Source organism: Rhinatrema bivittatum, chromosome 3, assembly GCF_901001135.1.
Source record: "Rhinatrema bivittatum chromosome 3, aRhiBiv1.1, whole genome shotgun sequence".
NCBI classification, from domain to species: domain Eukaryota; kingdom Metazoa; phylum Chordata; class Amphibia; order Gymnophiona; family Rhinatrematidae; genus Rhinatrema; species Rhinatrema bivittatum.
This window is the reverse complement of record NC_042617.1, coordinates 181,751,627-181,767,597: the sequence shown is the minus strand read 5'-3', so window position 1 is coordinate 181,767,597 and position 15,971 is coordinate 181,751,627. Positions and strand designations below refer to the sequence as shown.

At 50.6% G+C, this 15,971-nt stretch overlaps 1 protein-coding gene across 1 annotated transcript in view; it reads right to left on the bottom strand.

The window, feature by feature from the left end:
- The window catches only part of WDR64 (WD repeat domain 64), a 540,197-nt gene that overhangs the window by 217,848 nt on the left and 306,378 nt on the right, over positions 1 to 15,971 (bottom strand). Inside the window, exon 18 of the mRNA XM_029594015.1 lies at positions 11,925 to 11,982. Coding sequence (XP_029449875.1) covers positions 11,925 to 11,982 — 58 coding nt within the window. The remainder of the gene's footprint in view (positions 1 to 11,924; positions 11,983 to 15,971) is intronic.

Genomic DNA, 15,971 nt, shown 5'->3' with positions numbered 1-15,971 from the left:
CTTGTTTCGTCTTGGTGTTCCCGGTTCCTGACTTCGGATTGGCTTACGGTGATTCTCTGGTGTACGACTTCAGATTGGCAAGCGGTGATCCTTCGGTGTGTGGCCTCGGACTGGTGAGTGACGACCCTCTGGCACTCGACCTAGGACTCCTTCTAGACTACCGTCTCCAACAGCCCGCCTAAGTCCCAGCGGCCCGGGTCCCTACGGGCTACTCCCGGGGGGACCGCGGGCTTCCAGGGCGAAGCTCCAGTCAGCCCTTGCACCGACACCCTGACCTCTCAAAGGTCCGCCTAAGCCCCAGAGGTCTGCGTCCCTACGGGCTCCTCCTGGGGGGACCACGGACTTCCAGTGGTGAAGACACAGCATCGCTTCTCATCTCTTTATCCGCCTCCGCAGTTGCCTCAGTCTCCAGTGCCAAGGGTCAGCTAGTCCCGTCTTCTGCGCTGTCTCGCCACCCGACGAGAGAACCTACGGATCCTCCGAAAGGGATACCATCCTCCCGTCGGCCAAGGGTTCACAAGCCTGAGCATAACAGATTGCCAAGTCCATGGACCCGGCAGAGGCATCCACCCACCAGGCCATTCCGGGAATGGCCCGGTGCCTGGTGGACCAGCAGAAAACCCTGGACGCCCTGGTTTCCTCCGTGCAGAGCTTAAACCAGCGTTTTGAAGCGTTGGGTCCCATGAATCCTACGCTGCCTTCCCCGCCTATGGCTTCTGGGGGTCGGCCGGTAATCCGCCTGCCCACACCACCACGGTTCTCTGGGGAACCTCGGGCCTGCAGGGGTTTGATGAACCAGTGCAACATGCACTTCCGCCTGCAGGCCGCTGTCTTTCCAGATGATGCCACCAAGACCACCTCTATCCTGGCTCTTCTTGAGGGGAAGGCCCTAGAATGGGCTTCCCCTCTGTGGGAACGGGACGATCCCGTCCTAAGGAACCTTAGGGAGTTTTGGGAGTTGTTCCGGATAAACTTCGGGGATCCGACTCAAGAAGTTTCGGCAAGCCTGAGACTACTGCAGTTACGTCAAGGCTCGAGGACATTGGCGGAATACGCCATCGATTTTCGGGCCCTCTCCTCGGAACTCGGCTGGGGCTCCGAATGCCTCCACACCATTTTCTATCAGGGGCTGAGTCCCCGAATTAAGGACGAGCTCACGGGACGAGAGATACCAAGGTCCTTAAATGCCTTGATCGACTTGGCAGGCCGCATAGATCGGCACCATCAGGAGCGCTGCCAAGAGGCCCAAACGACGTCTAAAGCTGCTACTCTCCGTCCAGACGTCCTCGACATTCGCCTTCACCCAAGGGTTGGTCACCAACCCCCCGGTTGCTACCCGATGAACCCATGGAAGTGGGACATGGGAAGTTGTCCTCCCATGAACGCCATCGGCAAATAAAGAAGGACCTCTGTTTTTACTGCGGCACAGCGGGCCACCGGATAACCGCATGCCCTGCGCGATCGGAAAACTTCCGTGCCTAGGACCAGGAGGGGGCCTCTTCCTAGGCTCAACTTCATCGGCACCTCCATTAACTGTTCCAGTGGCGCTAACGTCACCCGTGGGTGAGTTTCATACGTTAGCCCTGGTCGACTCAGGCGCCGGCGGCAATTTTATAATGCAGAAATTGGTGGAGCAGCTGAAAATTCCACTGGCCATATCCCAGCTCCTCTGGTCATCTCTTCCATTCAAGGGAGACCCCTCCCGGGTCATGTGACCCACATTACAGAATCCACCCCGTTAAGGGTCGGGCTCCTCCATCACGAAGAGATGACGTTCCACGTCCTGGAGCACTCGATACACCCGGTAGTCCTGGGCCTTCCGTGGCTCCAAGAACACGGTCCCCAGTTTGACTGGAAGACTTTACAGCTGACCCGTTGGGGCCCAAGCTGTCATGATAAATGTCTTCAATCCGTAGGCCCAGTCTCCTGCTCCGTGGCATCCACCAGTCTTCCAGGCCTGCCGGCCCCTTATGCCTTATACGTGTATGTGTTCTCAAAACAAAAGGCCGAGATTCTCCTGCCTCAATCTTCTCCCTCAATACACAAACAAATGAATCCTCAATAATCAGGAAAAAATGAAATCAACTATTAATAAATCATTCCCGAAATAGATAAGAGGTGGGTAGTTCATCGGGGCCTCATATATTAAATGCCCAGTCGCTAGGCTAATGAAAGCTTATTGTAGCGCAAGCTTTACTTTATTTATAATCATAGGTCCCGATGAGCTAATTTTATAAAGGACACTATAAATATAGCTGTCCCGATGCACCTGAAATCTCAAGTTGTATTGTAAAGTTGTACTTAACTTGCAACTTTCAATTCAATGTCCGGCATCAGAATCGCAGTGCTGATGGTATGAGTGGTAAAAGTGGTGAAGTCCGACTTTGTTCCGACACGTCGTGTTTCGGAGGAAACCTCCTTCCTCAGGGGGTCGGGTGCCGCTGTTACCTTCTTCTATTGCTGCCTGAAGATGCTTGACTTTATGTATGTAACATACTGACTTGAATAGCTGCGCTGAAAAGCGTCTCTGTGTGATCCTTCTTGAAGCATAGTCTATCGCTGGCCGTGAGTAAACTGCCGATAGTTTACTCACGGCCAGCGATAGACTATGCTTCAAGAAGGATCACACAGAGACGCTTTTCAGCGCAGCTATTCAAGTCAGTATGTTACATACATAAAGTCAAGCATCTTCAGGCAGCAATAGAAGAAGGTAACAGCGGCACCCGACCCCCTGAGGAAGGAGGTTTCCTCCGAAACACGACGTGTCGGAACAAAGTCGGACTTCACCACTTTTACCACTCATACCATCAGCACTGCGATTCTGATGCCGGACATTGAATTGAAAGTTGCAAGTTAAGTACAACTTTACAATACAACTTGAGATTTCAGGTGCATCGGGACAGCTATATTTATAGTGTCCTTTATAAAATTAGCTCATCGGGACCTATGATTATAAATAAAGTAAAGCTTGCGCTACAATAAGCTTTCATTAGCCTAGCGACTGGGCATTTAATATATGAGGCCCCGATGAACTACCCACCTCTTATCTATTTCGGGAATCAATCTTCTCCCTGGCACTGAGCCTCCTCGAGGATGCACCTATGCCCTCTCTCCTGCAGAGACGCAGACTATGAATGAGTATATCAGAGAAAACCTGGAGAGGGGCTTCATTCAGAAGTCAAAATCCCCCGCAGGGGCTGGATTCTTCTTCGTCGGGAAGAAGGATGGAACACTTCTCCCCTGCATTGACCACCGGGGCTTGAATGCTATAACGATCAATGACCGTTATCCCTTGCCTCTCATCTCTGAACTCTTTGACCGGCTACAGGGTGCGAGGATCTTTTCTTAGTTGGACCTCCGAGGGGCTTACAATCTCATTCGAATTAAGGAAGGAGATGAATGGATAGATGGCCTTCAATACCCGTGACGGCCACTATGAGTACTTAGTGATGCCGTTCGGGCTTTGTAATGCCCCAGCAGAATTCCATAATACTATGAATGAGATACTCCGCAATCTTCTGTACCAATGTGTGGTGGTAAATCTGGACGACATCTTTATTTTCTCTGATACCTTGGCCGCTCACCGGCGGCACGTCGTCCAAGTCTTACAACGCCTCAAGGAACATAAGCTGTATGCGAAGCTCGAAAAGTGCCTGTTTGAGCAGGAGTCTCTTCCCTTCCTGGGATATATAGTCTCCAGTCAGGGATTCCGCATGGATCCACAAAAGCTAAGTGCCATTAGGGAATGGCTACAGTCATCTGGGCTCAAGGCACTCCAAAGGTTTCTGGGCTTTGCAAACTATTACCTCTCTTTTATCCCTCACTTTGTGTCCATTGTTGCCCCGATGACAGCCCTGACCCGGAAAGGTGCGGATCCCAAAAAATGGCCTCCGGCAGCAGAGGCCGCCTTTCGTCGCCTCAAGGAAGCATTCATGCAGCAACCATGCCTTCGGCATCCGGATCCGCAACGTCCCTTCTTTATCGAGGTGGACGCATCTTCAGAGGGAGTAGGGGCCGTCCTGAGCCAGGCCTCCGAGGGCCATAAGCTACGTCCGTGTGCTTTCCTCTCCCGCCAGTTCTCGCCTGCAGGGCGGAACTATGCCATCGGCAACAAGGAGCTCTTGGCCATCAAGGTGGCCTTAGAAGAGTGGCACCCATGGCTGGAAGGGGCACAACACCAGTTTACGGTCTTCACAGACCATAAGAATTTAGAATACTTGCATCGGGCACAACGGCTCAACCCACGACAAGCCCGGTGGGCTCTGTTCTTCACCCGTTTCAATTTTATTCTCCAATACAGACCGGCTGGGAAGAATATTAAGGCCGACGCCCTCTCACGGGTATTTGATTCAATGGAAGATTCTGAGGAACCACAGTACATCATTGAGCCATCCCGTATCCTTCTGTTGGCTACCACAACCATTCCGCCTGGGAAAACTCTGGTCCCGCCACGCTTGCAGAAACAAGTACTAGCATGGGCTCACGATTCCCGCTGTTCCGGCCACCCAGGGCAATCCCGCACGTTGCAGACCCTGTGCCGGTACTACTGGTGGCGAAAGGTACATAAGGATGTCCGGGCATATGTGGAGTCCTGCCAGACCTGTGCTCACCACAAGAAGATCGCCGGTTCGATCCCAGGGTTACTTCAACCATTACCTGCGCCCTCTGAACCGTGGACCTATGTGGCAACTGACTTTGTGGTGGACCTGCCACTATCCAATGGCAACACGGTAATATGGGTGGTAGTTGATCGCTTTAGCAAGATGGCGCACTTCGTGCCTTTGCCAGGATTGCTGTCTGCACCTCAGCTGGCCCAGCTGTTCGTCCAGCACATCTTCAGGCTTCATGGCCTACCTAAAGGCATCCTGTCTGATCAGGGCCCTCAATTTACCACCAAATTCTGGAGGGCTCTTTGCCAGAAGTTCGACGTCACCCTAGATTACACGTCCGCTTACCATCCACAAACCAACGGTCTCGCAGAGAGAACAAACCAGAGCTGGAAGCAATTCCTTCATCTGTATGTTAATGAGAAACAAGATGACTGGGCTAGCCTGCTACCCTGGGCCAAATTTGTGCTAAATTCCCATATCTCCTCAGCTATGGGATCCTCCCCGTTTCAGATAGTGTATGGGAAACAGCCAAGCCCGCCACTGCCTGTTCCCATCACGGTTGCGTCTCCGACAGCTCAACTCTCTGCCGATAAGTTGCATCGTCTGTGGATATCCACGCAATGCGCCCTGATCAGGGCCGGCCAGGCAGCTAAGAGATATGCTGACCAGCACAGAAGGCTGTACCCGCCTCTCAAGCCGGGCCAGAAGGTTTGGTTGAGCAGGCAGTTCATCCGCTTGTAGCTGCCATCATCGCGACTGGCCCCGCGATTCATCAGACCGTTTTCCATCATCCGGCGGGTAGGTGCTGTCTCGTATCAACTTCGTCTCCCTCCGTCTCTCAAGATTCACAACACGTTCCACGTCTCCCTACTGAAGCCTCTGGTATTATCATGGCCTTCCAGCACGCCTCCGACCCCGCAACCTGTTGCCTCTGAGGATGACCTCACCTATCAAGTCTGAGAGGTCCTAGATGTGAGGAAACCCAGGAAGAAATGGGAGTACCTGATAGCGTGGGAAGGCTTCGGCCCCGAGGAAAATTCCTGGGAACCACTGGCTAATATCCTGGACCAGAATTTGCTGGAGCAGTTCCACAAGGACCATTCAGCTAAACCCAGGCCTCTGGGGAGATGCCCTAAAGAGGGGGATACTGTTGTGTTCCGCGACCGTGGCACCCCACGACCGCGGCGTTCCCTCAGCGCGGGAGCCCCGGGGGAGGACTCTGAATCAGGCCGTTGCTCCCGCGCAGCCTCTGGTGCTGCTCGCTGCAGGGGGAGCCGCTTGCTCCCTCTACGTGGCGTCCAGCGGCATCTCTCCTCTGCGGGGGAAAATCCAAGATGGCCACCGCCATCCTTAGGCGTGAGGCCGCGCCTCCTCTATAGGTTTAAAGGGACCTAATCCCTTTAACTGGCTTCACCTGTTCCTGATTAGCCTAGGCAGGGGAAGTATAAAAGGAAGCTTCCTCTGCTCATCCAGTGACTTGGCAACGTCCTCCAGCGCTGTATAGTCTGCTTGCTTCGGTGAGTTCCTTGAGCTTTGGATCCTGTTCCTGTTTCATCTTGGTGTTCCCGGTTCCTGACTTCGGATTGGCTTACGCTGATTCTCTGGTGTACGACTTCAGATTGGCAAGCGGTGATTCTCTGGTGTGTGACTTCGGACTGGCAAGTGGTGATCCTTCGGTGTGTGGCCTCGGACTGGTGAGCGACGACCCTCTGGCACTCGACCTAGGACTCCTTCTAGACTACCGTCTCCAAGGGCCCGCCTAAGTCCCAGCGGCCCGGGTCCCTACGGGCTCCTCCCGGGGGGACCGCGGGCTTCCAGGGCGAAGCTCCAGTCAGCCCTTGCACCGACACCCTGACCTCTCAAAGGTCCGCCTAAGCCCCAGCGGTCTGGGTCCCTACGGGTTCCTCCTGGAGGGACCACAGACTTCCAGTGGTGAAGACACAGCAACTCTTCTCGTCTCTTCATCTGCCTCCGCAGTCGCCTCAGTCTCCAGTGCCAAGGGTCAGCTGGTCCCGTCTTCTGCGCTGCCTCGCCACCCGACGAGAGAACCTACGGATCCTCCAAAAAGGTATACCATCCTCCTGTCGGCCAAGGGTTCACAAGCCTGAGCATAACAATTTCTTTAATTGGTTGTCTAGAATATTAGATCAAGGGTATGTTCTGGATGTGTCTGATATCCTGCATAGGAGTTTCATAAATAAACAGTGAGTTGTTGCTGAGCTGGCTTAGAAACTAGCTGAGAGGCTGATGACAGATAGTAGAGATGTGAATCGGAACCAGAATCGGTTCGGATTTCAGTTCCGATTCACATCTCTAACAGATAGTGGTAACTGGAATTCACTCTGATGAAAGAAAGGTGATTAGTGGCATGCATCAAGGATTGGTTTTGGGGCTGGTCCTGTTTCAGTATCTTGCTGAGCAATATTTCAGAGGATTAGGTAGAAAAAATAGCTTTTTTTTTTTTGCAGATGATGCTAAGATCTGAAATGCAGTGTGCTCACCTGGGGGAGAAGATAGAATGAGAAGTGATTTAAGGAAGCAAGAAGAGCGGGCTGCTATGTTTCAATACAGAAAAATGCAGTCATGCATTTTGGGTACAGAAATCTAAGGGTGTGGTATACAATAAGGGGTAAGTCGCTGATATCCACGAAGCAGGAAAGAAACTGTGAGGTGATTATATCTGCTGATTCCATGGTTGGTGTGTGATACACATTTTTACGTGCTTCCCAGAACTGTAGGGATGCTAAGGTGCATAAAGAAGGGAATAAGTAACTGGTAGAAACGAGGAGGTGATTATGCTGTTCTCCAGGCCATTAGAGATATCTCATCTATAGTGAGGCCTCACGACAGGAGAAAATGCCCAACAGGAAGAAGACAGGAGCCAGGGAGCCACTGAGAGGAATTCTGTGTCATTCTCTCCCAGCACTGAAATGATGTCTTGTTCTTCTCCATTGGCCATTACCCTGCCAAGCCTCAGGATTGCCTGTGCCTGCCCCCCCCCGGTTCATATCACTGCGAGCCAACCTGAAAGGTAGCCCACAATGGGAGGGGAGAAGACACCCAGGGAGCAGACAAGGGCAGGAGCCACTTGGGGGGCTTCTGTGACATTCTCTCCCCAACGCTGAAGTGATGCCCCAGCCTTTTCCATTAGCTGCTACCCTGTCCGGCCTCAGAATTGCCTGACTCCACCCTTTCCTGCAGATATTATCACAAGCAGACGGAAAATGTAGCCCTCCGGCAGGGGTGGGGGCATCTCTGGCAGGCATCCTCCAAAGGAGTGACCTACAGGTGATTCTCCTTGGGGAGCAACAGGAGTGGCTGGGCATAGCTAGAGACTGATTTTTTAGGTTAAAATCATATGGTTTAGATTAGGAGTTGTGTCAGGCTCAATTTGGAGTTTACTTATGTATACTTGATTACCTGCTAATCCTTTCCAAAGAAACCTCAAAGTGGGTTATCTGACTTCCCTTCCTATTTCCCAGAGCTTTTCCAGATATGCTTCCCTCTCCTCTTTCTGAGATCCCTTGCATCTTGTTAATGATAATCTTTTTGCCTTTACCTTTTCAGCCATCTAATTTTGAAAACTATACTGGTCTCTCTTTTTTTTTTCCTATTACTTTTGTGCCATAAAGATTTGTTGCTCTTACAATGGCTCCTTTTTTAGTTTGACCCTCTGCTCTTCTATTTTACCACAATCTTTCCATTCGCCAGTGCCTCCTCATGGTACTTCCCTATCTTGAAATTAAGGACCCTGACATTTGTGTGACCATTTCTTCCTCTGCTATTATATTACATCAAATGTCAGTCTGATGATTACTGGAGCTTAGGTGACCACCTGTTTGAACATTAGAAACACTTATTCCATTTGAATCTGGTGCAGGATTACCCTCTCCCTTGTTGGTTCTGATATCATTTGCCTCAGGAGTACCCCTAGAAGGGAGTTGGATCTTTTGTTTTCTAACTATCTGCAGATAGGATACCACTATCTACATCTGGCAGAATATTATTTCTGCCCATGAGTATGACCCCTTACATATCTACCTGACCCTTCTGTTGATTTCGGAGGTCTGAAGATTACAGTGCTGCAAATGGAATCTCCATCTCCCCTTTCCAAAAGATCCCACAGCATCATCTCCTTTCCCCATATCCTCTGTGTTTCAGTTGCTTTACTATTATTTTAATAATAAGTGCTATTGCTCCCCATTTTCTGCCACCCGTGTTGTTCCTGAAAAGAATATCGCCTAGTTACCCAGGTAGAGCGTCCATCAAGCTAGGTTGAGAGAACATGGTACAAATCTCATCTTTGTATGAGTTTCCTCACTCTGAAGGACATCAAATCTTCACAAGAGTGTACTGCTCTGTCATACATCTCACTCTGCATGTAAAAGTGGCCCCTAACCCCTACACTACTACCTAAACCTTACCTCGAGTTACTAGGTGGGCTTCCTATAGAGATATGAATAGCTAACTACTACACAGGCCTTGTAGATAGGCTCACTCTCTCTCTGTGACATGAGCACTTTGTAACTCAGAAAATATAATTATGGAGGTATTACTGCAAAGTATGAAAAGTTAATGCACTTTGCAGTAATACCATTGTAAAGCACAAATTGCAATAATTAGGAAATTACCTTAAAAACACACCCCTTTTTCTACCGCATGCGATATTTACAGCAATTTGATAAATCTAGGCCTAAATTTTGGGCAGGTAATGAATTATCAGGACCAAAATTTAAACTGAAAGCAGAGGGAAAGTTTTTAAACCAAAGATTTCTCTAGGTAACTCCCGAAGTTACCCGCATAAACCTTTTGAATATGAGCTTTAATACTTCAGTCTGCTTCTGTCGTTAGGGTTTGCAAGACTGGGATTTTATTACCTTGACTCTATGCATTTGTGTTCATAGCTTTTCAGATAATTCTGCTGCCCTTTTCCCCTGCCCTCTGCATTTCTCATTATCCTCCATGCTGTTGACAGGGAGCTTTGTGAGATACACACTTTTACATGTTTGTCCATTTATATGGTTCGAACCAATAGATGGTTCGACTCCTTCCTCAACAACAGAAGCTGCAAGGTCAGAATTAATAACAAAGAATCCCCAAGTTTCAAGTCAACGCTAGGCGTCCCCCAAGGCTCTTCTTTATCTCCCACCCTCTTCAATATCTACTTACTGCCCCTCTGTCAACTACTCACAAACCTAAATTTAATACACTACCTCTATGCAGATGACGTGCAGATCTTGATCCCCATAAAAGAATCTCTTCCAAAAACACTTACCTACTGGGAAAATTGCCTTAAGTCCATCAACAGCCTCCTCACCAGCCTGAACCTGGTTCTCAATGCAGCCAAGACAGAAATCCTTATCTCCCCTGACCACTCTGCCAACACCGATCAAACGGTCCCTGACACACAGATATCTCAAGCAAGAGATTTAGGAGTTATCCTAGATAACCATCTGAATTTAAAGAAATCGATCAACAATATCACAAAGGACTGTTTCTATAAGCTTCAAGTTCTGAAAAGACTCAAACCCCTTCTTCACTTCCAGGACTACAGAACAGTCCTTCAGTCAACATTATTCTCCAAAACGGACTACTGTAATGCTTTACTCCTGGGGCTCCCCATCTCCGCCACCAAACCATTACAGATGCTCCAGAATGCAGCAGCCAGAATCTTAACCAACACCAACCGGCGAGCTCATATCTCCCCTATTCTCCGAAACCTGCACTGGCTGCCAATAAAGTACAGAATCCTACATAAAGCACTCACTATAATCCACAAAACTATCCACAATCACCTGACACTAGACCTTCAAATCCCTTTCAAACTCTACTCATCCGCAAGACCCATCAGAGAAGCATATAAAGGAACTCTACTAGTCCCACCAAATAAATCCGCCCGCCTAACTTCCACCAAAGAGCGTGCATTCTCCACAGCGGGCCCAGTCCTTTGGAACAAATTGCCGACTGACCTAAGACTGGAACCCTGCCTTCTTACCTTCCGACAAAACTTAAGACTTGGCTTTTCCTCCAAGCCTTCCCCTAATTTATAAAGGGGCGGATTTTCAGAGCCCTGCTCGCGTAAATCCGCCCAAAACCGGGTGGATTTACGCGAGCAGGGCCCTGCGCGCCGGTAAGCCTATTTTACATAGGCCTACCGGCGCGCGCAGAGCCCCGGGACTCGCGTAAGTCCCGGGGTTTTCGGAGGGGGCGTGTCGGGGGCGTGTTGGGGGCGGGCCCGAACCGCGCGGCGTTTTCGGGGCGTGTCGGGAGCATTCCGGGGGCGGGCCCGGGGGCGTGGCTGCGCCCTCCGGACCCGCCCCCAGGTCGCGTCCCGGCGCGCAGGAGGCCCGCTGACGCGCGGGGATTTACGCCTCCCTCCGGGAGGCGTAAATCCCCCGACAAAGGTAAGGGGGGGTTTAGACAGGGCCGGGCGGGTGGGTTAGGTAGGGGAAGGGAGGGGAAGGTGAGGGGAGGGCAAAGGAAAGTTCCCTCCGAGGCCGCTCCGATTTCGGAGCGGCCTTGGAGGGAACGGGGGTAGGCTGCGCGGCTCGGCGCGCGCCGGCTATACAAAATCCATAGCCTTGCGCGCGCCGATCCAGGTTTTTAGCAGATACGCGCGGCTCCGCGCGTATCTACTAAAATCCAGCGTACTTTTGTTTGCGCCTGGAGCGCAAACAAAAGTAGGCTATTCGCGCTCCTTTTAAAATCCGCCCCAAAGTGTTCAAACCAGACTCAGCCCAACTGATGGGACGTTCGCATGAGTCTCAGTACTATTCATATGTATTTTACCTCTAGTTAATTTTTGTCTTTCTACTTCCTGGCTACTCTAGCCCCCAAGTTCAATTCCCTTGTTTTATGTAACTTTGCTTCGGCTCTCTTGTTTGGTTAATTAGTTAATCCCCTAAGTTCCATGTAAACCGGCCTGATATGAATCCCTTCATGAAGACCGGTATAGAAATATGTTAAATAAATAAATAAAATTTACCTCATTTGTTTTGGTAGGGGAGACAACACGATCAAAACCAGTTTGCTTCTGCCACCCCCTCATCTAGTGTAACTGTCAATGTCCAATCTGACCTGTTCAATAGGACCCTTTAAGACAGATGCAGTCCATCAGAGCTGTAAATACTTTTATCTTTTTAGTTGGATCCCCATCCCCAAGAAATTGTACCCATGGACAAGAACCTGGCCTCAAAGGCAAACTCTATATTATTTTTTTTTTACACATTTCCAACCTCTCATTTTCTCTAAGTTTGACAATTTCCGTTTTAAATGATTCAATACAATCCAAATCATTCACTATTAAAGGCATACCTTGTTTGTGTGTTCACTTTCCGTTTGTTGAAGGGATGAGGACATGGCTGAAGAGGCCCTGAACAGGGAAGAAAACAAAAACACAGAGAAAACAAATGAAACTAAAAAATACTGGAGGCTTTTGGAGAACAGTCATCTTTAATGCTTTGCATCAATCATCATTACCATCATCACTTACACATTGAACTAAAATTCACACAATCATAAAGTTTTAAAAAATTAACAGAATACCCTGTAAAAACTTTTGAACATTATTTTGAACTGCAACCTTTATATATGTTTACATCCTTTCTTGCTATCATTTTTAGTTCTGATCTCTCAAGTCATTCCCCATTTTTTTCTGGTTCCTTCTATGTTGCATCTAAAGCACCATAGAAAGCAACTTGTATTTTTTTGGCCTCTGAAAGCTGGTGTCCTTTACAAAGTGCGGTGTTAGAAACAAATGTTCAGGTAAAAAAATATTACTGTTTTCAAGCCTGCCTCTGCCTCTTTGACACTGAGTTTATAAACCATAAAAGCAGAAGTCAGTTTCAGTTTTAAAGTTGGCTATTTCACTTGGAAGGCTTTCATCCAAATTTTCAAGTCAGAAACATTTTCTGAATAAAAACATAAGAATTGTCATGCTGGTCAGACCAAGTACCATTAAGCCCAGCATCCTGCTCTGACAGTGGCCAATTCAGTTTGCAAGTATCTGCAAGTCACATGAAGTAGGGATAGCAAGAGCTTTCCTTAGTCTACCTAGCTAATAATGTGTTAGGTGTTGCGGTAGTCGCGACTAGGCCCTTACCTCCTTGGTCCCGGCTCGTCTCCAAGGGTCTGCGGCCTCTTTCGCTATGTCCCCGCGGGGGGGACGCCGCCGTGAAGCCCTGCCTGGACGCCTTCTCCCTAAGTGAGCGCGCACACAAGCCGCGCTTATGAAGGCCGTTTCCCGCCACCGAAGGCTCTGCCCTACCCGTGACGTCAGACGCCCCGGCCTATGTAAGGCGCTGAGGAGCCCAGGACTTTGCCTTGCAACGGGGTTCCTTGCGGTTCTCAGTTACTCCATGCCTCGGAGTGCGCTATTATGTTAGCGACTCCGTTCCTGCCTGAGACTTGTGTTCTTCCGTGCTCAAGTCTGCGATTGTCTGGTCTACTTGCGCTAACCTGTTCTGCTTCAGTCCCAGCTTGCTTCCAGGTTCCAGTAGCCAGTTCCGCTTCAGCTCCTGGCTGGTTCCAGTAGCCAGTTCCGCTTCAGCTCCTGGCTGGTTCCAGTAGCCAGTCCTGCTTCAGCTCCTGTCTGGTTCCAGTAGCCAGTTCTGCATCCAGTTCCAGTAGCCAGCTCTGCTCCAGTCCCTGCTTGCTGCAGTTCTAGCCTGCTTCAGTTCCCGCCTGTCTTCTGACTCCTGCTTGCCTGCTCCAGCCTCAGCTTCCATGATCTCCTAAGTCCCAGCGGCCGGGCTCCTACGGGCTCCTCCCGAGGGAGTACCGGCTTCCAAGGTGAAGCTCGCCTCCAACTCCTGCCTGGTATGCGCCTCCAGACCTGTTTCTCTCAAGAGACTTTAGTACACCTCTCCCCAGTCGCTCACAGGTCGGCCTAAGGGTCCACTAAACACTTCATTCACAGATTGCAAGGCCATGGACTCGGCTGAGGTACCAGGTTCCCAGGATCTTCCTGGGTTGGCTCTGCAGCTACAACAACAACAACAACAACACCACCACCACCTGGATGTCCTGGCCGGATCCGTTGGGCAACTGGCTGCCCGAATGGATGCCCACGATACCCGTTCGGTGCCTGCTGTGGGTTCGAGACCCAAAGATGCAGTCTCACCCATGACTCAGCTGCCGCCGCCTGCTCACTACGCTGGAGATGCAAAGATCTGCCATGGGTTTTTGAATCAGTGTTTCGTGCGTTTCTCGCTCTTGCCCCGGCAGTTCCCCCACGGACTCCGTCAAAGTAGCATACATTCTCTCCCTGCTCGATGGGAAAGCCCTCGTGTGGGCCTCCCCTCTGTGGGAACGTAACGACTCCTCCTTGGGCGACTTACAACAGTTCGTCACTAACTTTCGCCAAGCCTTTGATGAACCCGCCCGCCAGGCCTCAGTCATGTCAGAATTGCTACAGCTTCGCCAAGGATCCCGTTCCCTGGCGGACTATGCAATGGATTTCAGAACTCTCGCTCAGGAAGTAGGTTGGCAGGACAATAGCCGCAAAGCCATCTTCTTGGAAGGGTTGTCAGGGCGCATTAAGGACGAGATTGCTGCCCGGGATCTCCCAGAAGATCTCAATGCTCCTATTGCCATGGCTGCCCACATCGATCGCCGCCTGCAATAGCGAGCACGAGAGTTACGCACCACTAGGCACAGCTCTGCTTACAGTTCCTCACGCCCGCTGCCTGCATCCAGACCAGCCCATCCTGATCCTTCTGCTTCTGAACCCATGCAGTTGGGTCGTGCCCCGCTCTCACAGGAGGAGAGACAACGCCGCCACTCATTGGGCTTATGTCTTTATTGTGGTCAGAAGGGCCATTTCTTGGCATGCTGCCAACAGCGTGCGGAAAACTCCAGAACCTAGGAGGTCGGGAGGAGCTCCTCCTAGGTTGTGCTACAGCTCATCAGATTATGATACCCATTATCTTGGAATTTCCCGGAGGGTCCTTGGAAACCCTCACCTTCCTGGATTCTGGTGCCAGAGGTAATTTTATCCAGCAAGACCTGGTCTTTCAACTACAGCTCCCTACGCAGAGACGAGAAGTTCCACTCCGGATTACCTCCATTCAGGGAACACTCCTTCCAGGTTGCATATTGACCGCCACGGCTCCCGTCACAGTCCGCACCGGGGCGATCCACTCGGAGGAGATAGCCTTCCTGATTCTCGAAAAGGCTGTCCCGTGGTGCTAGGCCTGCCGTGGCTTCAAAAGCACTCGCCTGTGATCCAGTGGGACACTCTGCAAATCATTAAGTGGAGTCCCTATTGCCTCTCCCATTGCATGAAGGTTCCCAAACCTCCAGCACTTCTGCTTTCGCATTCCGCCCTTGGACCTCCAGCACCATACGAGGACTTCACGGATGTCTTCTCGAAGACTAAAGCAGAGATTCTTCCGCAGCATCGTCCATATGACTGCGCTATTGACCTATTGCCCGGAACTATGCCACCTAGGGGTAGGGTGTACCCCTTGTCCCTGCCCGAGACACGGGCCATGTCTGAGTACATCGTCGAGAATTTGGCGAAAGGATTCATTCGCCCGACAAAGTCACCTGCCGGGGCGGGATTCTTTTTAGTCAGCAAAAAAAGATGGCTCCTTGAGGCTCTGTATCGACTACCGAGGGCTCAATGCGATTACCAAACGGGATCGCTACCCTCTCCCGTTGATTCCAGAACTACTTGACCGCCTCCAAGGAGCAAGGATCTTTACTAAGTTTGATCTACGCGGGGTCTACAACTTAGTTAGAATCCGCCCTGGGGACGAATGGAAGACCACGTTCAAAACCAGAGATGGGCATTACGAATACCTTGTAATGCCCTTCAGCCTTTGTAATGCCCCAGCGGTCTTCCAACACCTGATGAACGAGGTGCTACGGGATTTGCTCAACGTCTGTGTGATCGTCTACCTCGATGTCCTGATTTACTCCCGCGACTTGCCTACGCACCGCCAGCATGTTAGCCAGGTGCTCCAAATTCTCAGAGAAAACAACCTATACGCTAAGCTTGAGAAATGCAGCTTTGAAAGGACTTCCTTGCCATTCCTGGGCTATATCGTTTCGGCTGACGGCTTCCAGATTGATCCGGAGAAGGTCGCCGCAATCAGGAACTGGCCGCGGCCGAGGGGTCTCAAGGCACCGCAACGATTTCTTGGCTTTGCTAATTTCTATCGGCATTTTATTCCCGGGTACTCTCGCATAGTAGCTCCTCTGACCGCACTCACCCGGAAGGGAGCCAATGCAGTAGATTGGCCCATTCAAGCCTGCCAAGCCTTCGAGGAGTTGAAAAAGGCCTTCTTGCGAGACACATGCCTCCGCCATTCTGATCCCAGTCGACCCTTTGTGGTCGAGGTCGATGCCTTGATTGTA